General features: G+C 43.7%; 1 protein-coding gene and 1 long non-coding RNA gene across 3 annotated transcripts; one reads left to right on the top strand and one right to left on the bottom strand.

Moving 5' to 3' along the window:
* The first annotated feature begins 120 nt into the window (after positions 1–120).
* Positions 121–22,673, top strand: LOC136292224 (uncharacterized). 2 transcript variants are annotated; one of them, XR_010721861.1, is made up of 7 exons: positions 121–291; positions 903–1,001; positions 2,665–2,806; positions 6,055–6,145; positions 6,681–6,907; positions 17,859–17,935; positions 21,678–22,673. It is a non-coding gene; the product is annotated as an uncharacterized lncRNA (long non-coding RNA). The 2 variants fall into 2 exon arrangements; XR_010721862.1 differs by lacking the exon at positions 21,678–22,673 and adding an exon at positions 18,281–18,361.
* On the bottom strand, positions 3,584–9,864 carry LOC136292223 (ferritin light chain-like). The gene is made up of 3 exons (XM_066187639.1): positions 9,682–9,864; positions 6,600–6,746; positions 3,584–5,415 (listed from the first exon to the last, which is right to left on the bottom strand). The coding sequence occupies exons 1-3, from the start codon at positions 9,862–9,864 to the stop codon at positions 4,912–4,914; spliced, it is 834 nt and encodes a 277-aa protein (XP_066043736.1). The 3' UTR covers positions 3,584–4,911.
* Positions 22,674–25,354: the final 2,681 nt, after the last annotated feature.

Raw genomic sequence — 25,354 nt, 5'->3', positions numbered from 1 at the left:
GGGGGGGCGCGGTGTCCCGCTGGGGCCGGGGCAGCGGCAGCCCGGGCTCTCGGATGCGCGCAGGGCTACGTTTCCCCCCCCCCCCCCCCTTTTTTTTTTCCTTTCTCAGCAGCCCGCCGAGCCAAGGAGAGCAGCCGCCCCGATGCCCGAAGGTGCCGGACGCCGCCGGCCGCTCGCCCAGCGGCGCGCCCCGCTGTCCCCGCACACACCGGTGACGGCTGCGCTGGTTCCTCACAGGGACCAAGCCCCCAGCCCCTGGATGGGTCTGAGCGCGGCTCTGCGGCCGCACGGGTAATTACTGCGGCGGCGTTCGTGGGCGCGGGCGGCTCCAGGGGACACCCCGGGCAGCCGGGACCGTGCGGAGAATCGGGGACACCGCGGAGAGCCGGGAGGTGCGGGGAAGCGGCGACACCGCGGGCAGCGGCGGCACGGGCAGGCGGCGGCCACCCGGGGGCGCTGCGGGCCCGTCCCAGCGGGGAGCGCCGCCGTGCCCGCGGTGCGCCGGCCTTCGTGCCCTCGGCAGTCCCTGCGAACACCGGCGTTCCGGGTTCCACTTCCAGCTCTGCTCACCTGCACTCGGAAACCTCTGGAGAGATGGATCTCCCTCCGTGCCGTGGCGTTTTGCTGCGGTTGCGCTGCAGCTGGATGATGGCTCGCGCGATAAGGATTTGTTTCGAGCAGCGGGAGAGTTTGCAGCTTGGGGAAATGGGATGGGTTTCGGTAACGTCTCTCAAGGGTGCCAGAGTTTTTACTCTGGTTTTTTGAGTATCATATGAGATGAGAAATTAGGTTCTCCTCAGAGGAATTCGGTAATTCAGCTATGTCCTTTCACTGATCAATGATTAAAATAGTAATGCATATATTTAACGTCCCACAAGCTAAAATTAATTTCTGTTCTGCAGGTATAAACGTTGGCAAAATTTCAGCTCATTGGCAAAATTTCAGAGCAGCAAAGCTCTGTCTTCAGTGGGACAAGGAGCTGACTGACAGAATCTCAAAAGGTAAAAAACATCCATCAATGACCAATCCCCAGTCCCTGTGCCTATGACTTCTCAGATGGGCAGTCATGATGGTGGCTTCTTTTGTAGTGACACGATTTGTTTTTTGGCAAAAATTCCTAATCCGCAGTCCCCATTTTCTACTTACCTAAAAATCTTTGAGTGCAGACCAAGGTAAGAACTGTAAGTTGGATTCTGTCAGAATCCCTGAAAGATAAAAGTTTTATTTAAAGATAAAACTATATGTTTTTGACTCTGTAGAAATTCATTTGTTCACTGTACTCGATGCTGAAAAGCAATATATCCCAAGGAGGGAGATCAGCTACTAACCACCCCTACACATTTAGAAATGTATCTCCCAGCTGTTTCTGAGAGGCAGAGTGGCAAATTTGTGGAGACACTTCAGTGTTATTACAGACGTTCTTTGATCCAGAAGAAATAAAGATAGTTGGTTTTAAATCTTTACCGTGCAGTTAACAAAGCAAAAATGATTTGTATTCAAAATAGTTCAAGGTATACAATAATGTGAAATAAGTTTAAATCAGAAAGAGTTTTATGCTGTAGCAACTGAACAGGTAAAATGGGATATCAAGGCTTGCTGCTGGCAGTGTGACCCACTAAAGACACTTAAACTCCCTCCAGACCATTGGCTTAATTTTTGAAAAAAGGTAATTTTCCCTAATATTTAGTCAGTATTGTAGCCTATTCTGCCTCTGTGTGTTTCTAGCTTATATGTGACCCCAGAAAAAGACACTCAGGGACTTGAAAGAGTAGGGGTGCCTCGGGCAAAGTGGTAACAAACAGTGGGGCTTGGACAAGCACTACAAGGAGTTTGCCAATAACTGCCCATGAATGTAGGCTCAACTCCATGAATTCCTCCAAGTGAAAAGGTCAGCTGAAGGCTGTGACCACACAGTGAATTCCACACAGTGGTCTTCCAGTGAAGGTGCCCTTGAGGATACCTTCCTTTGGGTTTGGACATGCTGATCTCCAGACATCCCATCCAGTCCTAATAATTCTGATTCTGTGATGCCCTGCTGCTGCCACCAGTAACATCCACTTTCCTGTGTAATTCCCAAAGACAGGTTTTTCCAGAAAGATGTTGCCATGTCCAATGTGGCCTGAAAAAACGTCCTTGCAAAGAACAAATCCTGAGATGCTCTTCTCGGTTTTGTGAGGCCACAGTGGAGAGGATGAAGGACAGAACAATCTCCACTTGGAGACTTTTGAGTGCATTTCTTGGAGATTGTTTGGGCACCGCTTTGGAAGTACAGATGCGGAGAGTGTGGATCAACAAGTATTCAGCAGAGAAAGAGAATTTGCAAAGTTTTTATAAGAGCTGTTGCCCTTAACCTATTCTATATTCATACTTGATATAATATTTTTCAGGATGTGATTGAAAAGGAAGCTGAGAAGGCAGAAGCAGATTGTACTTCCTATGCTGGGAAACATGGATAGACTCATTCTGTACACACTGACAGATATTGTTAAATATGAGACCACACTCACAAGTGTGTGTGCCCTCTCAGTAGAACCAGCATGTGGACAAGAAGAGCTTATTATCTACAGTAACTGATTGAGTCCTCTTTTCCTTTTCAGAGGATAGAGGCTGGGGAAACAGCTGATTGTGAGTTTATCTGAAATTACCAGAACATTGTCTTTTCAGGCAGAGGGCCCAGAACACATTTTGGCAAAGGAAAACGGAGAGAAAGACTTAAATTCTGAGAGTGTGTGGATACATTTGGTTAGAAGATGAACGTGAGAAGTCTGAGAAACAGATGTGGCACTACTTCATGGAAAAATAAGAGGCAAGTAAGTCTTGCTCTGAAAAATTTAAAAGTCAGGTTCTTTGTTATGTTGAACTTTGTTTAAGGTGAAAGTTTAAGTGCTGTAAACCATGGAGAAGGCTGTAACTATGTTTCAGAAGGCCATCAGCTTTTAAAAGATGAAGGTTGTTGTAAAAGTAAATCAAACATCACCAGTAGTACATGAAGTAGTTTTATATGGCACTAGAGTAGAATTAATTTAGTAGTTTGCTCTGCTCACACTTAGCAGGCTGTGTTTTAATACTGAGAGGGACGGATTCCATTGCTCTTATTCATGTTGAGTGGCAGTCAGTGGAACTAATTGCTGAATAAGGTATGCTCAGCATGAGGATGGGCGATGGAATCTAGCCCAGATGGAAATATCTTTTAAACTCCTGCTGTATTAGAGAGCAGCAATCTCAACACAGGCAAATCTAGATGATTCTAAAAGTGCTTTGAGCCATTCCTGTGCTAAATGGCAGTATTTTTATAGATGAATACAGAGGTTGTTTTAAAGTGGTTGTGTTCCCTATCCCCACCCCTAAGTTGAACCACATTCAGAGAAAAGATTGGGGAAGCATCTGCATTGTAATTTTCTGTCCCATGTTACAACACCAACAGAAGGTGGGCTTTGCAGAAATTGCTACTTAACTGCAGCTGTATCAGAGTTCACTAAAAATGTTTCATTGTGCAGTGCTTTTATAGTAATGCAATTTTCTGGCATTTCTCTGTCCTACTCTTCCATCATGCACAATTTTCTTAGATGTAGAAAAACACTGGGGCAGTTTTGTATACATATGCAAAATCTCTTGAAGAAGAAAACCAGCATGCCAGGGTGGTGAATTGAGAAATACACTGGAGATGCAGATATGGAACTGAATTTATTTTCAAGCAAAACAGGAGTATCAGCTAAAGTATTACACGGAAGTGTAAGGCAGTCTTCCAATGAATCAAACCTCAGCTGTATACAAGATGTATATAATGACAAAAAATCCCTAACGGCAGGAGCTGATCTAGCCAGTTGCTCTTCTTAGGCGACCTTGGGAGCCAGGGTACAGAGTGAGGCACTCTGGTAGGAGACTAATGAGAGGAATTTGGACACCTCTGCACTTGAACCAAGCTGGCTAACACTGCCCTAATTGAAAGGCAAAATTAATGAGTAGCTGCTCTCTCTGATGCAATTCTAGTTAAGTGTGCTGTTTTTTCACTAGGATCTCATGCCCCTACTTGAACCAAATAGGGAATATAAGAAATAGCAGAAGTGCCACAGTAATACCGTTAGTGAGATAGGGCTCTGTATCGTAATTAAAGCAATCATCCTACGTTGAGTCTGGACAAAGTCCTAAAGCTACTCTCTTCGGTTACGCTAGCAAAATATGTCCTAGAACGTCTAAAGTTCTCATCTAATGAGAACTCCTAATTTCTCTCTCATCTACTTTCTGAGGATGAGAAAAGCCAGCTAGGCAATAACTATAGAGAAATCAGCACATTTTCTTGATCCCACTGTTGAGTAAATGTTTGCATCCTTCATCCGGAAGAAGTATACCACTAGAAAGAGCTGATCAGTAAATGCACTAGATTACTTATTTAAATTGCTACTATGATAGAAATAAAACAAAAAACTTTGGTTTTGAACACGTCTTTTAAAAAAGTTCATTATGTTACTATACTTGTTAGTAATTTAAAATACCAAATAGTAATATAAAATATTCAGTAATATAAAATAAAATATTTGTATTTTCTGCCATGTAGAAGTTCCTTGCACAAAGGTGCAGTGGTTTCTTTTTTGTTTGTTTTAATTAAAATGATATATATTCTTAAAACATTTTGCGCTAACTAATCCTGTTAATCATTTGAGAGAGAGAAGATGCTTAAGAACTTCTGGCTTCTAGGAAGAATTGCATAGATAAATGTGACAATCTAGTTGACAACCTTGCTGTCATTTAAAGCAACTAGTGTTATGGGCTAGATTTTGAGCTCTGACTCAGCGGAGGATGAGGGGATGGGATGTAAAGCAGGAGGAGTGATAGAGCATTGTGTCTCCTGTGTTCTGGTCTCAGCTTCACCCTTGGGATAGCTTTGCCTGAGGAGCTGCAGCAGCCTCAGCATTAAAGGCCCTCCCTGCCCTGCTTCACCTTTGCTCCTGTGCCATCGTTACACTGTGGCAGCATCGTTGTGCAGTGTATAGTTGCATATATTGGCCCTATGCCATTTCTGTGCTGGGAGCATTCTCTCTGGGGTCGCTTTGGACCTTCCGCAGCTCCTGTGCACTGCTGGAGAGGTGGGCAGGGGCTGCAGTGATCACTAGACTCTGGCTCTATGCTGGTCCTGAACTCTTTCTGCAGCCGGTCCATAAAGTAATCCCCAAGACTATTTCTGCCATCCTGGGAACAGTCAAGCCTGCGAGCATTGGTCAGCAGATCTCCCATCAGCTTGATCTTCTGGATTTTGGGCCCAATAAATTGTTTCTTGATAGTGCTTGCACTATGAGGGTCTGCATTTTCAACACTCAGGGCATAAAGCTCTTCAAAATATCGTAGCATAGTTTTCCATTGTACCATTGCTAGTTCCAGGGCTTTCATCAGACCGACTGCATAATCACAGTTTGGTTTCTGAAAACAAAGACAGAATTGGATTTACTCAAAAGAACAGCTTATGTATCTGTATTCATCAATGGATTCCTGCAACTTAACCTGGTGCTCTAAACAAATTGTACTAGGATTTTGCAACAACTGCTTCTCGTTTGGAGCCTCTATTGTTTTTTGCAGGCTGTAAACACAAGTGGCAGAACCCAAGCACTTCTTCAAGGAACAGTTTTACACAGCAGAAGCTATGCCTGAAGAAGGTTCTTACCGCAGGAAACCCAATTATAGAACGGTTGGGGTTGGAAAGGACCTTAAAATCATCTTGTCCCAACCCTCTGCCATATTCCACTGGACCAGGCTGCTCAAAGGCCTATCCAACCTGGCCTTGAACACTCCCAGGAATGGGGCATCCTCTACTACTCTGGGGAATTTTTTCTAGTGTCTTACCACCCTCACAGTAAAGATGGACTTCCTAATATCTAGCCAAAATCTGCCCTCTTTCATTTAAAAATCATTATCCCTCATCCTAACACTGCCTTCCCTGACAAAGATTACGTCTCCCTCTTTCCTGTAGGCCCCTTTTAAATACTCCAAGTCCTAAGCTCCTCCTTAATATAAACTGAGTATTAAGAAAGACTTTTACAACAGCCATTTCACTTTCTGCAGCTTAACAGCTTCTATGATGGACCAAAGAGGAGCATTCTGTATTAACTAATTCGGTAGAGGAGAATCAGCCCCTTGGTCTTAAACAAATGAGGTGGGTTGTTTTTTTTCCTGAAAACTTTTGACTTATTCCTTTGTACCTGTGCAAGCCTAAGTTAGATCTTAGTTCAAATTCTGTCATGAGCTGTACTTTAGGAAATCTAAGCTTAGGTTCAGTGTGAAAAAGACAAGTGGGCTGCTTCAGCACAATTTAAGGGGTCACAATCCATTACGGCATACTGGAAACAGCAGTGTCCAGCTGAGTAAAAGAAAAGGGGAACACTGTCCATATTCTTTTGGGCTGGAAAGCAACCCCATAGAGTTAGGACTGTATGTCTGACAGTTTCTAGGCACCACAATCAAGAACAAAACCGTATACACAAGTAGGCCAGATAAATTATATCTGGAAATCTAATAGTGGGTGAATGCACTGATCTGAAGTACCAACAGTATAATTCAGTAAGTTACACGGATCACAGCTGCTTGAAAACTTGTTGACTACTACGCACCTGGATGGTTTTAGAGCAGTAATGGCCTCCTCTTTCTTGCTGATACTTCATCAACGCCTCTGCGGCTTTTCTCTCTTCCAGAGCTTGATGCAGGAAGAACTTAGAAATATTTGGTAGAGCCACATGTGACTGATCAAAATATTCACCCTAAGCACACAAAACAGAAGCATTAAGATTTGCCAGAGATGGGACTCACCTGCAGCAGAATGTGGCTTGAACAGAACTTGGGAAACCCTTCCAATGGAAGGTATTTTGTTCACAAAGCACCATCACTTTGAGACTTTGATCCAAATTCTACAATAAATGAAGTAAGTAGTTAGTGTATGAAATGAAAAATCTAGACTTCTACTAGACCTCCTATCCTTTAATATCGGTCAGGCAGCTGTAGTACTGATGTTACTCTTGCATTAGCAGTTAAGAGATCTTCAGAATATTTTATTTCTGAGTTTATGAGTGCTTAGCATGTGTGTGTTTCGTAATTGTGTTTTGTGGAGGGTTTTTGTTTTGTTTTTTAAACATACTTCCAGGATAGGGAAGATAAAATTTATCCCTGCAGGCCTGCATTCCAGTCAAAAGTTAGCTTTGAGATGAGAAAGATGAAGAAAATACCAAAAAGAGAACAAGCACAACTTCGCATCTGTTTATCAGCTTTATTATGGACAATGGTATTCCAAAGTAATGGACACTGCTACTGAACTATACACCTTCAATATTAGATGTAGCTCATGCCTGGGAAGGCATGTCAGGAAGCACATCAATCTGTTGGAGTGAGTCCAGAGGAGGGACACAAAGTTATCAAAGGGAATGGAGCACCTCTCCTGTGAGGAAAGGCTGAGAGAATTAGGTTTGTTCAGCCTGGGAAAGAGAAGACTCTGGTGACCTAGTTGTGTCCTTCCGGTACCTGAAGGGAGCCTACAAGAAAGATGAAGAGGGACTTTTTACAAGAGCATGCAGTGACAGGACAAGGGGGAATGGCTTAGAACTGATATCCAAATCCTAATGGTTTGGATTAGGTATTTAGAAAAAATTCTTTACTATGAGGATGGTGAGACATCAGAACAGGTTGCCCAGAGAAGCTGTGGATGGCCCATCCTGGAAGTGTTCAAAGCCAAGCTGGCTCTGAGCAACCTGGTTTTGGGAAAGGTATCCCTGCACATGGCAGGGGTTTTGGAACCTGATGATCTTTAAGGTCCTTTCCAACCCAGCCCATTCTATAATTTCAGAAGTATTACAACCCTAAATCCTCGGCAGGCCTTGTTCTGTTCTGTATGGAAAAGGAACAACTTAAACCACTGCCATATTTAACCATGCTAACAGATCTAATATCTCTTATATTTAGAATATTTTATCCATGGTATGGCTGTCTCATAAAGAAGTATTGTAGGCAGGTAGCAAAGGAGAGCCAGCAGGTTACACTGGTTTGAACACTGGCTCTGCACAGCTCTGATGTCAAAGAGAATGAGGGGCAGCAGCTGGGGCTTTGCCGAGAACCAAACTGAGGAAGCTACAGCATCCTCGTCTGCTGCTGCCCTGACCATGTGTGTGCAGCACAGCACAGCTTCTGGCCCTTGGACATGTGTGTGCAGCACAGCACAGCTTCTGGCCCTTGGACATGTGTGTGCAGCACAGCACAGCTTCTGGCCCTTGGACATGTGTGTGCAGCACAGCACAGCTTCTGGCCCTTGGACATGCTCTGCACTGGAGTACACATAACTGCATATTGAGCTGTTGGCCTGTAGCCTGCCTAGGAGGGGCAAGCAACAAGTATGTGCACTTCCTAAGTTCTTCTGCTTCTGATTGTCTTCCCTGCTTTCCTCTATTACCCTGCTTAAATAGGAGATACTTTCACTTCAGCTATGTTGCTCTGTTTGGAAAGAAAATTAAGACATATTAAACACAGAACAGAAGTTTGTTTTTCTCTTACATTTTTAGGGCCATCTTGGGATAACCTAAACCTGTGACATACATACACATACATGACCATAAACCATTGAAGAGAAAGCACATACTGGAATGTTTTATTAAGAACATTCATTGCTTTATTTGCAGAATCCTTTTTCCTCAAGTCACTCATTCCTGTTTCTGTTCACAGCATCACCAAGATGGAGTGTTTTACAAACAGTTCCTCTGTGCAAGTGTGCAGCACAACTTCAAGTGGAGCTCAAGTTAACACACCTGCTTAACTTTTATGGTAAATCTTTTATGTCAATCATTCACTTTTTAGGATGTTCATATTTCTAGGTTTGATTTATCCACAGTCAATTTCTGAGTTTTCTCCATCCCATCCAGCTGCCAATCGCTACTTTTTACTTCCACAGGCTTAACAGGTTTTACTGCATACTTAAATTTTCATTGAACTTATACTTGACACCAAACTCAATTGAAGGATCTTGGGGATATACTGAATGTAGTTTGTGTTGCTTCCCAGTGGATGCTTGGCATCAGAAGGTATGGCACTGATAATTTTGATTTTTTAATTTTAATGTCTCTGTTAACTTATATGTTTGCCTTAACACTTGATATGTAGCCAGATGCAACTTTGGCATGAATTTGACATGGTATCAGTGATACTTTTTATAATTTCACGTGCAAAGTTCATGCCTGTGGAGCAAGAAAGCCTAAGCCATCCGCGACGTTCACAGACTATAGTTAACCACACGCAACTATTCAACGAAGTTTGGGGGAAAATCCACTTAAGCGTTATACTCCAAAGCTCCTTCGGCGTTCCCTGTTCCTGTCTGTTTTCCCCAGGCAAAATCCCCTCTGTGAATTACCCAAAGCACACGAGGCTTGTTTCACAGTCCGCGCCTTACGGACCTTCCTCGTTGTTTCCGTGGCCGTGCGGGCGCAGCGGCCGCGGCGCGGCTTCGGCAGGAGCGCTGCCGCCGGCGGCTCGGGGAGCCCGGAGAGCCTCCAAACCCCCTGGGTCAGGACACGGGCACCGCTGTGCCGTCCCTGCCCGACTCCAAACCCTCCTGAGCCGGGCTCCGGCACCTCCTCTCCCCTCGGCCGGTGCAGGGCGATGTGGGACACACGCAGCCCGCCGTGCCCTCCCGTGGCCGTGCGCGCCCCGCCGCCTTACCAGCGCCTGCAGGCAGTAGTGCAGCTCCAGCTGGGCGCCGGTGACCCCGCAGAGCGCCTCCTCCACGGCGGGCGGGAAGCCGTGGCGGACGCGGCTGCCGGGCAGCGGGCGGTGCGCGGGGCAGGCGGGCAGCGTCACCCGGGGCCGCTTGGAGCGCGGCTCGGCCATGGCCGGCGCCGCCATGGGGCCGCCGCGCCGCCGCCGCGCCGCCTGATATAGCCGCGCACCTGGGACACACCTTGCGCGCTGCCGCCCGCCCGCCCGCCCTCCGAGGGAGGAGGAGAAGGAGGATGTGGGTGCGGATGCGGGGGGGCCGGCGGGGCCCGTCATGGCGTGCGTGGCCCCGGGCAGGCGCGGCGGGAGCGCGGAGAGCTCCGGCCGTCCCGGAGAACCGGTGCGGTGCCGGACCCGCGGGTACCGGCAGACATCCTAAATAGTGAATGACTGACATAAAAGATTTACCTTAACGGTTAAGTAGATGTGTTAACTTGGGCTCCACTTGAAGTCGTGCCGCACACTTGTGCTGAGGAAATGGTTATAAAACACTGAATCTTGACTTGAGGAAAAGGATTCTGCAATGAGTGTTCTTAATTAAACATTCCAGTATGTGCTTTCTCTTCAGTGGTTCGTGATTACACGTGTGTAAATGTGTCACAGGTTGGAGATATCCCAAGATGATCCTATAAACATAAGAGAAAAACATAAACTTGTATGTTTGTCATGTCTTAATTTTCTTTCCAAACAGAACAACATAGCTGAAGTGAAAGTAGTTCCGATTTAAGCAAGGTAATAGAGGAAAGCAGGGAAGACAATCAGAAGCAGAAGAACTTAGGAAGTGCACATACTTGTTGCTTGCCCCTCCTAGGCAGGCTACAGGCCAACAGCTCAATATGCAGTTATGTGTACTCCGGTGCAGAGCATGTCCAAGGGCCAGAAGCTGTGCTGTGCTGCACACACATGTCCAAGGGCCAGAAGCTGTGCTGTGCTGCACACACATGGTCAGGGCAGCAGCAGATGAGGATGCTGTAGCTCCCTCAGTTTGGTTCTTGGCATAGTCCCAGCTGCTGCCTCTCATTCTCTTTGACATCAGGGCTGTGCAGAGCCAATGTAACCTGCTGGCTCCTCTTTGCTTCCTGTCTCTAATACACTGTCCTTTATGGGACAGCAATACTACAGATGAAACTCTTCTAATGTAAGAGCTGAGTTCTTTTCCAGGCAGTCACGTTCAGTACCTGCACTTCCATCAGCAGCATCCGAGAGTGTGGCCAGGCTGGGCTGAGGCTGGACTGGCTGGTGAGAACACACAGGCAGAGGCAATCCTAGGGAGGGAGTGAGCTCTGAGAAGTCCTGGGAATTTAGCAGTGTGTGTTTATGTCTTGGCTACAGGGTAAATTCTTTAGGTTTTTTGATTTAGTGCTAAAAATGGTGCTGAACTGGTCCTACCTGTGCTTGTTAAACTATCTTCAGTATTTTAAGTAACCAGTAATCCTCAGTTTGTACAGTAATACAAAAATATTCAAAATACACATTTTTGATTTTTTCAACTGTTTAACCATGTGGATAGAGTTTGGCATTTCTTGAGCATTTCTTTACCTTTAATAGCTAATTCAGACCAGTGGAGCAAAAATGTGAGTAATCTCAACACCCTTCGAAATCAATAATTTCCTGTTCAGTGACTTTGTTTAGTAAGCTCAATGTTATGTGCTGGTTTATGGAATATTTTTCTAGCAGATGACTCCCCCACCAACCCAGGATGCTAAGGGCAGAATTGTTTTCCATTGCCTCTTTTAATTGTTATTAGATCTGACTGCCTAGAGCCCAGCATGCATCATCTGAAAGTAGTCTCATAGAGATGTGAGAACATTGCTCATGAGAAACTTAAATAATTCTTCTTCAGTGCCTCCACCTCACATGCTATTCAGCCCTCTTTGTTTGCTGTAATTAGTTTTAGTTTTAATTTTTCATGTTGTAGTTAAATTAGAAGTTTCGATTTAAAAAAATCAAACAGCATTTAAGCATTTGGGTAAAATTTCATGTGAGTAAAGTATAACTAATGTTTGCAAGGTTAAAGTAAGTATCCAAAGTCATTAAATGTAAATATATTGACAAGACACTTGAACAATGTATGACCTTAGTCTGAAGTTCTCAGTAAGCACCCTGTTCTTCACTGTAGCACTAGGGACTTTTGCTGGAAGGATGTACCTCTATCAGCTACCTTTTATCTCCTTCCATTCCAAGTGTCCTTGTTTTGGCCGGTAAATTAGTTGCTAGTGTTTTATTGTTCCAGAATTGAATTATCCCTTGATTCCCTCAGAGGAGGAGAAAGAGCCTACTTTCTCCTTTCTCCTGAGCCTACTTTGCAAACATGTAGTTCTATCTGGCCAATTTTCTACCCCAGTTCTCTCATTTAAGGCTAGACTATTTAGGCTGGACTTTATGATCTCGATTTGATATTGTTTATTCTTTCACCACAGGTAGTAAGAGCTGTGGCTGTTGCTTCTCTCCAGCTACCATCTGTTTGCTTTTTTCTAGCTGTGGTGGATTTTTCATGTGCTTTGCAACTAATGCTGCCTAACTTTTCCCTAATTCAGTGCCCATCAATAGCTATGATGAAAACAGAGGGCTGTATAAGGAAAAACTAATAAACAAATAAATGTATGATATGTATACTTGTGAATTGGTCTTCTTGATTTATCATTTTGTTTTGTAATTAAGTGAAACCAAAGCTCTCTGGCAGGAAATTAAGAATGATTCATATGAACACCTGCGAATTCACGATTGCTTTTATTGGACTTGAAGTCCCTTAACCCATTTTTCTTATTTTTAGTCTCAACAGGTGCTTCATCTCACTATTTTATCCAGTCTCACTCTTTTTTACTTCTTTTCTTCATGGAAGAAAAGCCAGCAAGACTTCAGAGTTGTTTTGTTGCCTTTTTGAAATGTATGACTCATAAAGTTAAAAAAGAAGCCTGAAATTTGGGATGTTACTACTTAAGTAAGCATAGCAAAATAACCTCTTTTAACTGACTTTCAGTAAAAGTGTTCATCAGCAAAACATGAGATGGCCCTGGGGAGGCAACAGTGTTGTGACCGGGCTGTGACATGGACGTTCTGGAAAATCTTTTTTGTCTGTCACTGAGCAAATGGGAAAGGCCAGTTTGCTATAGTCCTCTGAAATCAGCATGTTTTAGTGATACAAGAGAAGGATTGCACAAAATTAAGCCTAGTCCCTTTGAAGTCAGTCTTGTTGCGGTCAAACAGAGCAGACAGAAGCCTGTATTTTGGGTTTATAGGTACTGAAAATTACTATACTGTGCCAGATCTGCATGTACTTTGCATAGATTCATTTTAATAAAATGACGTACCATAATGAAATTCTATTTGAAAAATACTTGGGTAAACTTTTAATTTTGGAAGCAATTTTTTAAATGCCTTTTTTTGGCACTTGCCTCAAATACCCCAAACCTTAGTTTTCATTTGCTTTCCTCTTCTACAGTCCCAAATATTTCTTCTTGTCACTGAGAATTTTGTGTTTGCCAAACATTCATTACTGCAGTGTTTGAAGCCAGATGAGATGTTCTAGGATGTTCCCATCACTGGAAGCAGCCATGTCTTTTTTGCCTCCATCGAGTTTTCACAAGTTGTTTCAGTAGCTTGATAAAGTTGCAACACTTTTTGCTTCTGTTGTAACTTTTATCCGGGGCACTTTGTTTCCATAGGCTTCCTCCACATCAGTCTGCATGCCACAGATACTGAGATGTCGGCTCATTGCCTCTCTTCTTTTGCGATGAAGTTCCTCCTTAAAGAACTTCTCGAATGCTGGATAACACAAAACATTGTGATATATATAGAATTCTTTGAAACTTTACTGATTGAAATCTGTCCTTCAAACAGAATGTGCTCACAGCCCACAGGCATATCTGCCGTGTCTAAAGCTAACGTAGGAGACAAGTTTGTAAGAGTTTCTGAAATGTAAGCAGAGCTTATCTTTAACCTTGTGTCACACAATACGTATAGGAGGGTTTTCTAATCTGAGCTGCTTTCTTCTCTGCAGTATTTAAATTAGATTATCTGTAATTAATGTTTGCTTCTACCATGGGATCCTTTCAGGAGCAGAGTTTGGAGACGGACAGCCTCCGCTGCTTCTCAGCTGGGAGCTGTTCTGGGGCTTTGGTGTACAGGGCACATCCTGCCTGCATACCACCAGCCCTCACCCCCTGCTGGTCCCCAGGCCCCCTCCCTTCTTCTCTCTCTCCTTGAGGGCTCTTTTCCCCTGCTGCACAACCACAGTGCTCAGGCAGCTTTGCCCTCTCCCTTTGCTCCACTCTCCCTTCTCTGGACCCCAGGGAAAACTCCATGCTAACAGGAGGTTTGGGGTCTGTGTGTACCTCTGCAGTCAAGCCTAGATGATGAAAGTGCATCTCAAGTGCATTGACAGACTTGCTGTAACTGTTGTTCTGCCCCAGCCTGGTTTGCATTTGCCACCTTCATCTTCCCCATAGTGTCTCAAGTCCAGCTGCATGTGGCTGTGTTTGTGTGACTGCCTACATGTGTGGGGCTGCAGGTCAAACTGGGCTGTGGCCACTGTTTAGCTCATGTCTAGAAGCTGTATGTCACTACTTTCTCTTAAGCACTTACCACTCTCTCCGCAATTTTAAATGTTGACAGATCACATACATTGAGTTGTTCACTGTTGACTTTTCTCCTTGTATTTAGGGAATCTTTACATGTCCTGACTCAGCTTACCAGCTCACCCGTGTCTGTAGGGGCCCAGGCACTGGCAGCACTGAGGAAGGCCATGGCTGGGATTGGGCAGAGGCAGCAGGGAGAGCTGGAGCCCAGGGGTGGTCTGTGCTCCCAGCCTGGTGGCTGCAGAGGACTGGCAGCCTGGCTAAGTGAGCTCCAGCCTGGCCAGCAGCATTGGCCCTTCCATCTCCATTTCTGCTCTTATAAATACACTTGAGTTTTAAGTGGAGTATTCATTTCAAGTGCTACTGGCTGTTACTACTCCTTTGATTTTTTTAAAGAGGCTGTGCTTAGGAGTAAGTTTCTATAAATTAGCAGGGTTCATCTTCCTCTGAGATTCTGCAATTGTTATTTCAGGTCACATTTTAAAAAGCATAGGCCAGCAAATGTAAGGCTGATCCATGTAATCTCTCAGTGGTATATCATAAATCCAGTCAGAAACTGCAGGTGGAAGGCACAGGGCCTCAGCACTGGAGCATATTTAAGAGGATTCTGTGGAATTTCTGAAAACATGAGGCTTGCCCCAGGCCATGTGTTGCATAAGAGAGTTGTGCAATGCCAAACTGCCTAAAGTCTGTCATAATTTGTATACTTTGTGTACTTGCCTTTCTATTCTACCTTCCTTTCCACAGCTGTGGATGAGAATCTGTACTTACTCTTGGATAAATGAGAAAATAAGACTTGACGTATTGAAAAAGGCAGAGCCTTTTTTTATGTGTGTGCAGCCTGCTCCAATCTAAAATCAGATCAGGTAATGCCTTCCAGGCAGTATAAACTTCATGAGGTGCACTCAGTGCTCCAGGTGGCCCTTGAGGGGACATCAGACCTCGCTGAGGTCTGCATGAGCAGGTGCACTTTGTGCATGCTCAGAGTAGCTGGGCTAGCAGAAGTAAACGGTGGGCAAGGAATGAAGATCCAGAAACCATTTACTGTCTTGCTGCTGTATGCTACTGATAATCCATGTTCATATAGTCCCTGCTAGGACCAGGAGCACCTTATTCTGAAGTACAGGGACTCCTGGGAGTTAACTGGTTTGACTGATGCCATTTGCTACTTGGCTTGAGAGAGAAGAAATTAAAGCCACAGTTGTGGTAAGAGGAGTGTGAGGTGTTTGCAGGTGAAGAGGAAATTATTCTAAATGTTTTGGCTTTCATAGTCACCAAAAGATAATGAATCATAATTTTTGTAAAGGAATCCTTTCAAAGTCTAGGTGAAACTGCTTGAGAAAAAAGGGATTTGAAATTTTAATGGGAACATTCATCAGCTAAATATTTGTTTTAAATTTTGTATTAAGATGGAGCCCGTGATGGTGAACCAGACAAAGCAGAAGTGGATAATTTCACTCAGACTTCATGCACCTTAAAGGCAATGCTAAATTCCAATGAAGTAATTCCTCTTGTAGTTCCAGGCACAAATGACCCTTTACTGCTGCTTTCTGGTCAAAGCACCTCTTTTAAACCAACTTCATTGTCTAAGTGTTGTGATTCCCTGGGGTATCTCTTTCCCTATCATCTTCTGCCTAATTCCATTTTAATGGCTTTAATTACATTTAAAAAATCTTACTATGATAGGTGTTAGATTGTAGTAAGTTTGTGGCAGTATGTCCCAGGCAAAGTATTCTCTGCCAATTTGCAAGGATCAAACAATTTGAGTTTTCAGTTTGTGTCTTTATGCAGAGCACTTGTTGAATTAAGCATTCTCCTGATTTCACTGGAATTGTAAGGTAGAACTCAGAATATGTTTGGATCTTATCAGTTAAAGCAGTCAGCACCATTAATTGGTAATCTTGGGAAGTTATTTATTCTGATCTTTAAGACACAGTGATGCAGTGAAATGCTTTAGTTTTTGATTTTTAAACTATTCCAGTTGCTATCTTTTTTTTGTTTGTTTCTTTTTTAGAATTTAGAATTTTCTGGGCTGAGTATTTACAAATTTCACAGAACATTTTGTTCTCTGATTTAAATCCTGCATACCAAGTGCCTGCCTGGGGCAAAGACCAAAAAAAAAAAAAAAAAAAAAAAAAAAAAAAAAAAAAAGTTAGCTTTGATACTCTAAAACTGGTTGAATAAATCCTGTGCAGCTGGCCTGCGTGAAATGTGCCCAGTGGCAGCAAGCGGCAGCGAGGATTCAGAGGGATAGGGAGAGCTCTGTGCTGTCAGATGTTACAGTGTTTTATTGCTTTGGCTGGGAAGGGCAGGAATGTGTAGGTATCTCCACTGCTCAGTATAAGGGAGCAAAGTGGTTCCCTCAGGCATGTATGTGGACAAAACTGCTGCACAAGTGTGCAGTGTTGCCTTCTGCGTGTATTTGTACATTCTCTGGTGTTTTCCAACTTTGGAACTGTGGTTAAAGCCTCAAAGACAGTGTGTGAATCTGCAGCAGCTGAGAATACATTTCCAGCACTGGAGCTTCCCATGTGGTTGAGTGTCTGTCCCATCCCTGGTGAGGAATTGTAGCAGTTCCTGACATCTCACCCACAAGTACAGACAAAAGTAACCTGTACTGTGGTGTTTTTCAAGGGAAATTCTTGGAGACTTATTTAAATGTTCATGCCAACACAGTACAGGTTACTTTTGCTGTACTTGTGGGTGAGATGTCAGGAACTGTTATGTATTAATGTTTTTTCTTCCTCTGCTGTTCTCACTACCAGCTCTGTTCATCCAACTGTCTCTCATCACTTTGCTTCTCTTTGTAATATAACACAGCTGAGACATGGTCCCAAGGGAAAATTGGCTTAAATCTGAATCTTGGAAAGTCAAGAATTAAAAGATGCATAGTTCAGGAAAATAAATTCTGGAATACAAAGTTATGAAGGCTGTGACTGGTTCACATGGGCAACTTGCAGCAAGGTCATGTTTTCCTCTGATAGTGCATCAAGAGGAATTTGGAAATCCTGCTTTACTCAGGCAGTGTGAACAGAGTGCTTTTGGCCATGCTCTGCAGTGCCCTCTCTGCGAATCAAGCTCCATTCTCAGGCTCCAGAGAGCTTACAGGTTCTCTAGAAAGAAGCCCAAAAGTAACTACAATGAGTGAGACCAGATTTACAGAACTGGCCTCTGGAGCTCAGAGTGGCAGGACTCAGTGAAGAGGAAAACATAGAGGCTTTCATTAGTTCAGGTGTTTATCAGAAATACACTAAGAGGGACTTTAAAAAGACATTTGTATGTATTGGATGGTAAACAAATTTCCAGCAAAATGAGGTGAGAATAAAACTTCCCTTGGAGACAGTTTGGCCAATAGTTTCTGACAGGGTTGGGTTGTTTTGGTTTTTTTTTCCTCTTCCTCTGTCATTTGTAGGGATCATACATTGAAATTATGCTCTGCCCTACAGGGACCACTGGCTTGAGCAAGTGCATAACAATTCTTAGGATGCTTGTGCTGAAAGACTTCTCTTAATGCACCTTGATGGGGTTTGGTTTGATTTGTTCCAGAATGGGATTGCCCTTGTTCCTGTTCTGCAGACTCATGATCTGGACCCCAGGACTTGCGCAGGACTGAGGGACGCATGGTAAGATTGTGTTACCGGTGCACAGGAGGATGGTGAAATCTGGAATGTGTAGCTTGTGATTTTCAGCTGTCTGGTCGTAAGCAAGGAACAGGAAAGTTTCTTTCTTGATGGAACATAAATGCAGAGCAAGGAGAGGAGGTGAAAAATACTTAGGAAAACTAAAATCAGAAGAGAAGCAGCACTGAGAGTGGGCCAAATCTTTTGGTTGTGTATGTGAGCATTACTCATATAACTTCAAGAGGGTACATGCTTTAACTGAGCATGTACCAGCTGAGGACTTGGCCCATAATGTCCTTTATAAAGCTCTGGTTCCTCCCCAAATACTTTTTCCCTCCCTCTTCAAAGGGCACCTGTTGTTGGTGGAGTTGGTGATGATACTGGATTAGTGCACATGCGGTCAGCCCGCTTGGCCTCGGCCCTTTGGACCCAAAATGAACTCCAGCTGCTGTTGCCCAGAGCAGGTGCTTCATCCAGCCCCAGCAGCTGTTTGAATGTACACTGTCATGGCCAAGAGGAGGGGCGAGGTCCCCTGGAGTACCCAGAGGAACGACTGATCGGCAGCAAGGAAGGAACAGGAAAGTGTACCATGGAGACCTGGTTTTTATACCCTGCAGACAAAAGTTCTAGCATTTCTTTGTGGAAATAGAGAACAGTGGCTGTCACTCTGCATCCACTGAGCCTGCCCAGGACCGTGATGGATTATGGTTGCCAAAAAGAGGCTGAGGGACTACTAAAGACCAGCAGGGCTGGTTGTAGTCACTGGTTTAAAGCTCCAGTGGATGTCCCAGCAAAAGTGAGACTGGGCATAGAACAGTGCGCAGGCTGTTGGCCTGCTACCTATGATAGCTTGGGCTTCACACTCACACTGCTAGAGGGAGGAAAACAAAAGCAGAGATAATCTGGGATGTGAAGCAGCTACAGTGAACAGTGCCAGGGAAAGGAGGCAGAGGGGATGACCTGGGGGTATATGGAGATGTGATGGTTGGGAGTTTGAGGTCAGAGTTTGAGGAGGGGGCACAGATAGTTCATGTCAGAGATAAAGCAGCAGCAACGCATGATTAGAGTGATGTGGACAGGACAAGGATGCAGGTTTTGTGGAGTAAGGAAACCATAGCCTTCAAAGGGATGAGGGCAGCTTGGAGTAAGGCCAACCCAGACCTACAGCAAGAGGTAGTGGGGAGTACTTGCAGAGCATGGAATCTCACAGGATAAGCTGTTCAAAGTAATTTCCATCACTGGTGTCACAAACAGCCCTTTCCAAATCCCTTCCAGCTTTTATTCCCCTTCAACTATTGTAACTGACCCAGCAGTGGTTCCTGTGCAGTCCTGCACTCTCTGATTATTCCCATGCTGTTAGCAACGGTGCTCCTGGCCTCCCTTTCCAGGAGCAAGCTCTCTCTGGTTGTGTCTGTATATGTCACTGTCAGCATTAACACCAAGTTTGATGTCACTCCTTAGGGTCCCATCCTCTTTCCTGTATTCATTAAAGCTGCCAGAGTCCTTCCACTTTCTCTCATAGGCTCACTTTGTGTCCCTGTCCTGTGCATGGTTTCTGTCATATCCCATCAACCAGACTTTTCATTCTGTGTATCTTAGCTGATTGCTCAATCAGGCTTGCACTGAACCTCCATAAGGAAGGGTAAATGCTAAGCAAGGATACTTCCTTGTACAGCTGTAAAAGGATTATTCAGGCCAGATTTCATTACAGCATAGCCTAAGAGTAGGAGAAAACATGAATATCAGAGGGCTCTCTTTGTCAGGAAATGGGATTTCCGCAGGTGCTCAGTTGTAAATGCTTTGCATGCTTCTAAGGCTTGGCACATGGCATTGCTGAATCCTGATTCAGGAGGCAAGAATGTCTCTTGAACCCTGCCATGAAAACTGGTGTCTGGCCATGTTTGGAAATCAGCCGTCGATGATGACAGAAGATGAGTATGGGTGAAATGAGCAGCTTGGCTTCGACACTAAGCAAGACTTGTTAAACATTGTAAATGCAGATGTCCAATTCATATTTTGAATAATGAATATTATGAACTTTTCTGTAGCAAGTGGTAAGAAGCTGGATCATCTTTCTTCATCTGCTCAATGCCTTCACAGAATTTGCAAGTGTGACAAAGTATTTCATCCCTTTACCAGGATTAGGTAAGATTGGTAACTGTAATTCACGTACAAAATTGCACAGAAATAGTCTAGATAGCCAAATACATTGATTTAAAGTTACCTGTGTGGTGGCAGGGAAATTGTTTCCATTTTGGTTTGTTTCTTGGGTTGGTCAGGTTATGCAGCTGACTTCAGTTGTTTATTCTTTTGGATGAAAATCTGCAGCTGTACAGGCCTGTACAATTTCTGTTCCAGCATAGCTCTTCCCTCAGGTATTCCTGCTATTTGGTTTGCTTCTACACAAAAATTAGGGAATTGGAAAAATAGTACCAGAAACTCCACATGAATGAAATTGTCAAGGCTGTTAAGGAAAGAGATGTGTTAGGAGTAGGGTGTTTCTGTGCTCATTCTGTTCTCCTCTGATGTGCTCCCATGGATGTACCAGCAATAGTTCTGTGCTGTCTCCTTATCTGCCTGATTGCATGGCTGGGTGATCCCCACACCCCTGATCAAGTGGCAGCTGCCTTATCTCCTTCCTCTGCACTTCTCTTCCTCAGCTCCCGTGAACTCAAGATGAATGAAAGTGCAGCTTTCCAAATCTTGGTGGAGTAGTAAATTCTTGCTAAAAACCCATCCAAATGCCATTTTCAGAGTCACCCTGTATTTAAGTGTGGCAGTGCATTTAAGTTGGTATTCCAGAGGTTTTTAACGACCTACATGTGGATAGGAATTTTTGAAGCATCTGTCTTTTGCTGATTAAAATGTAATTAGGTACCAAGGATTTAAACCATCTAAAGGATGTGTGGCAATGTCCAGTGTCCTGTCTGGTGAGGAACAACAGAGTGAAACAGTTTGGGTGTGGCAGATCTACTAACTGCTGGATTAAGACTAAGGAAATAAAGAGCTTGTTAGCAGGCCTCCACATTTAGGGGATCTGGAGAGCAAAGAGGTTTACTTTATATGAGGCCCATGTTATGCTGTGCAGGAATTCCCAGTTCAGGGTCAAAAATACTGAGAGTGCCCTTTCACCAGAGAGCCGACAATTAGCTCGCTGCCAGTAGGAAAAACAGCCTGTAAGTGGTGAGTGAACGGAGTGTGAGCAATGGACCTGGAGAGAGGGGCAGCACACAGTCAGAGCCAGTGACATTCTTCACACCTGCTGTGGGGCATAACAGTAGCTGGCTGCCTCAGCCCGTGGCACTACAAGCAGAGCATTGTGCTGTGACACAGCCTGGGCAGCGATTGAATTACACACCGATTAGGTCTTCGCCTTCTCCCTGTCACTGTGGACAATGGAGAATCAGAGAAGTGGACATGAGAGCTTTAGCAGGCCTTGTGCTCTCCAGCAGAGGAGGATTAGTTTGTAAATGGTAAATTGTGTTGGGGCCAAGAGTCGTAAAACTGAACTCTTGCCCTGCTGCTGCCTCAAAGGCACAGGCTCTGCTGAAAAGCCCTTCTTCCCGCTTCTGCTAAATGCTGTGATCAGGGCAGAGGTGGGCATATGGAATCTGCTCCTCTTTTCCTCTGCCAAAGAAGAAGAAACTGGTACATTTGTACAAATTTTTGCTCCTCACCATCTCTTACTATCTTTTCTAAGGAAGGGCATGGGATTAAATTAATCAGTCTTCTGCCATTTCCACAGGGATGCGGATTTGCTTCTCACCAAGGTGCTGCTGGCTGGTTCACTGCCTGCTGGAGGGTGTAGCTAAGACCTGATTTAACCTGAACCATGCACTTCCTCAGGAGGTCTGCAGCAGGGCTGGAGGACTGCAAACACTGCAACCCTTCCCTCCTGTCACCTGCTTCCACACGACTGCCTGTGCCGTGCTGTCAGCTCCCTCACCCTGAAATGATCCTCGTGATGGTTTGTACAGAGCTGCCTTGGAGCAGGCTTTGCTTTTGGTGGCAGTATTCCTTGTTGCCATGTCATTCATGAAGAAGATGGTTTTATCCTTGCCTTTATTCCACAGGGACTAGTTGCTTTACCCACAGGCACCAAAAGTGGCGAATCTTCCATAACCTTTTTTTAATCTTCAATTGAAGCTCTACGTCACATGAATTTCTTGGGGTTTTTTTAGAAATACCGCCAAATAAAAACCCAAACACCAAACCCCAAGTTGGAGAAACAACTGCATTGTGTGACTGATACAGTCCATGGGAGTACAAAGCATTCCCAGCCTGGTCTTGCACATCCACTCATCCACTCCCTATACCTATTAATAGTTTTTAGGCATGAACATAGACATGGAGACGGGCAGGAGTAGTTCGCCATGCAAACATTTATCTGGGAGACCCTTCTTATTTTCTTGAACTGAAGATTTCAGTGTGATAAAGTGGACATTTTAAAACATTGGTGGAGATAGGGGGGATGTAACTGCACTTAATCTGAGGTTGGATTAGGCATCCTCATATCTTGGAGCCTACCAGTAAATAGCAAAGTATGTGAGCAATGGAAATATGTCCTTCTTAATCTGTAAAAAGACAGTTTTGAAAATCCATCAATCTTTCAAATTATCTTAAGGCATATTGATCCTGAATCATCACAGGGGAATTCAAAAGGGGTGTTCTTGTTAGTGATCTAAAAATATAAATGTGGTTGAATGGAAAACTGTATCTTATTCCATTTGTCTTTATTACTGCAATAAATGATACCAACTCTTTCTTCCTACAGACTTTATCTCATATGTTTATAGTGCTGGCATTTATTTTGTTTTGAGCTGAGGAAAAATGCATACCTAGATACTATGAGGTTGTAGAGGCTTTATGAACATGCTATTTAAAAGAATTGTTTCTGCTCTGGTTACTAGTTTGAACTGAGAAAAGATACTCATATTTCATACTCCTGAAAAAAATAGTAGGATTGCTCGGCAGTTCTGAGTAATCTGCTCATAAATGATCCATTCCAGAAAACTCCCAAATCTCTTCCACCTATTTTCTCTAATAGGTGGCAAATCCTTAGTAGCTCTCAAAAATGCTCACAAGTTTGCAGGGCATGAAGGCTTTGTTTTGGTTTATTTTTTGTAAAGCTTGGTAAAAAATATATGAATGAGAATTTCAGCTGTTATTCAACATAGTCAGTACTGATAACTGAGAGTTCATTTTCAAAACTGGAAAATTAAAGCTAGTAGTATTCTAAGTAGTCACTGTTGGTTTTACTGCTATGGAGTATTTCAGAGGTAAGTTTTAAAGAAAAGGAAAACCAGTCACTCACGAGTGCTGATGCAGGAATGACAGAGGTTAATACCACTGACATCATGTTGGAACTGTATAGCATTTTGTTAATGGTTATTAATGCCCTGCTGCTGGGAGACAGACAGTGCCAGCTGCCATTAGTGTGGTGCCTCTGCGGGTGTGCCTGGGCCTCTGCTCGGGAAGGAGAGGGCCCTGAGCAAGGCTCAAATCTGCTCCCTCCACTGAAACAGGAGGAGAGGAGACACTGAGAGAAGGCACTTGCAGTGCCTTGCTCAGAACAGAACTCGGAGAGTGAAGCAGGAGCAGCAGACACCTATGGTGCCACATCCAGGAGGTACTGAGGACTTCTGTTCAGTTATCTCCAGGACTAAAAAGATACACATCCTTTGGGAGAAAACAGCAAGAGATTCAGATAAACATGCATGGAAATGATGCCAGTAAGCCTGGGGAAGAAGCCTAGGTTCATGTAAGAGTACTCAAGAGCTTTGTACATCAGTGGAAAGGAGTCAGAAATGCTACAAACTGAAGGAGAAAAGCCCTTGAGAGGAAGGGGAAGGAACTTTGTAATGGCAGAATGATGATGGATATGGAACAATTAATTAGCTTTGACTACATCATATGCATTGTACATCTAGATTTGTGGGTTTAGCTGCCTCACTTGGGGCTGGATATTACTTTGTGTAATACCTTTGAATTTCATCCACCATAAGGGAATGAAACAGATACAGAAAAGTGCAATATATCAGTGTAGCATATCAAATTGAGACAGGCGTTTTTAGCAGTCTGTACTGAAGAGAGGTTTAAGCCTGCATTAGATTATTCCTTAAGTGTATTGTTGTTATGACAAATCTGAAAGGAGCTAAAAGCATTTCAGTAGATCAAAAAAAGGAAACTGATTTCCTTTCCTGCAGCCTGGACCCAAAATGGGATTGCCAGCCAGTCTTACATGGTCTGGCTGTGCACCACACAATCACCCACTGGTGGATGGGAGCAGAACACCTGGACATGACTTGTGAGTCCTGTGGAAGTAACTGGCTCACCAGACCCCTCCAAATTGTTCAGCTTCTAGATCTCTTTAAATGCTAGTGCAATGTCACCTGAATAATGCACTGAGAATGTTTATCCAAGAAATGCCTGATGGCCCAAGGACATTTTGATGATGACTGCCATCTGATGTGCCACACAGACTACTGTACTCTCTTTCGTGCTAATTAAAAACTAGTATATCACTACTTATGTTTTGTAAAAGGGAAAATGTGAGTTTGATCCCATGAACCTCAGGTTTGAGGACACAATTTAATTTTAAACCCCATTAATTTTGCACACTCATCAATTATTAGAAATAAATGGTAACATCCATGCAATATTATACATGTAGTCCCCAGTTATGCAGCCTACTATTCAAAGACAACGATTTGTACAGACTTTATTTTCTCTAGTCACTTTTACAAATAGAGTTACCCATACAAATAGTTTGCAGTCAGTTTCCCTCAGTGCAAAGCATGAGCAGCAGGTCAAGGGGAGCAGTTTTTCCCCTCTGCATGGTATTCAGTGTCATTATTACTGCAGGTAAATAGTTTGTCTGGTTTTAAGAATTTTCTTTAGTAGTTTTTCTTTTTTTTCTTTTCTTTAGCTACCTAAAATGGTTCATGTTACTCTTTCCAGTAGCTCAGACTTCTATAATTACTACAAAAAAATTACAAGGGAAAAAAAAATTGTAACCAAACACACTGACTATTTGGAAGAACTTCAAATTGAAACTAACATTGGAATTCTGTATTTCTTCAAAAAAATAGACCTTTACTCATTAACTTTCAATATTTGATTACTCTTTCACTTTGTTGGCAGATAATATTTAGAAGAATTTAGAATGGCTGGGACTCAAGCTTGACTTTTCATTTGCATTTCAAACTGGAGCAAATCAAACAAAACAGAATGAAGCCAGGGAAGCTTCTGCTCACCCCAATCAGTGCAGGATAGCCCCTGCAATCTCATGTATTTCTAGGCTTTGCCTCTTGACATTTTTCTTCTGGGGGTGAGGAAAGAGGAGAATTTGTCTTTAATTGACTGTTAACAAAGCAGCAGTGAACCTCTAAAAGGTGCTTTTATCTTAAAGTAATAAACAAT

The sequence above is a fragment of the Chamaea fasciata genome, unplaced genomic scaffold (genome assembly GCF_029207755.1).
Source record: "Chamaea fasciata isolate MVZ Bird 193981 ecotype frontalis unplaced genomic scaffold, bChaFas1.0.hap1 SCAF_7, whole genome shotgun sequence".
NCBI classification, from domain to species: Eukaryota; Metazoa; Chordata; class Aves; order Passeriformes; family Sylviidae; genus Chamaea; species Chamaea fasciata.
This window is presented reverse-complemented; position numbering and strand designations above follow the sequence as displayed.